Source organism: Oxyura jamaicensis, assembly GCF_011077185.1.
Source record: "Oxyura jamaicensis isolate SHBP4307 breed ruddy duck chromosome 26 unlocalized genomic scaffold, BPBGC_Ojam_1.0 oxy26_random_OJ61828, whole genome shotgun sequence".
Taxonomy (NCBI): domain Eukaryota; kingdom Metazoa; phylum Chordata; class Aves; order Anseriformes; family Anatidae; genus Oxyura; species Oxyura jamaicensis.
The window spans coordinates 765-1,183 of NW_023304727.1; the positions used below are offsets into that span (position 1 = coordinate 765).

At 76.8% G+C, this 419-nt stretch overlaps 1 protein-coding gene across 3 annotated transcripts in view; it reads left to right on the plus strand.

The window, feature by feature from the left end:
- Positions 1 to 419, plus strand: part of LOC118158328 (glutathione S-transferase 2-like) — a 2,303-nt gene that overhangs the window by 719 nt on the left and 1,165 nt on the right. Inside the window, exons 1-2 of one of the 3 annotated variants that reach the window (XM_035312973.1) lie at positions 46 to 162; positions 291 to 366. The exons of 1 other annotated variant lie outside the window; for it this stretch is intronic. In XM_035312973.1, the coding sequence (XP_035168864.1) occupies positions 127 to 162; positions 291 to 366 (112 nt within the window). In that variant the 5' untranslated portion in view covers positions 46 to 126. Of the gene's footprint in view, positions 1 to 45; positions 163 to 290; positions 367 to 419 lie in introns of those variants that run through there. One more of the 3 variants, XM_035312972.1, reaches the window with a different exon arrangement.

A 419-nucleotide genomic window follows, 5' to 3' on the forward strand; every position in this document is an offset into this window, starting at 1 on the left:
GGGGGGCGGTGGCTTCTCACTGGGGAGGGGCAGGGGGAGGGCACGGGGGGGGCTCGGCCTCTCGGTGCCGCCCCCGTCCCGCCCCGTCCTGACCCGGCTGTCCCCAGCGCTGTCCCCGCCGTCGCCATGGTGGTCACGCTGGGCTACTGGGACATCCGCGGGGTGAGCCCGGGGACACGGGAGGGGGACGGGGCGGGGGGGTCCTAATACCGCGGGGGTCCTAATACCGGGGGGGTCCTAATACCGGGGGGGTGGCGGGGGGGTGACGAGGCGCCGTGCTCTGTCCCCAGCTGGCCCACGCCATCCGCCTGCTGCTGGAGTACACCGGGACCCCCTACGAGGAGCGGCAGTACAGCCCCGGGCCAGGTGGGGGGCGGCACGGCCCGAGGAGGGGACCCCCTGCTGCCCCCCCCCCCCCC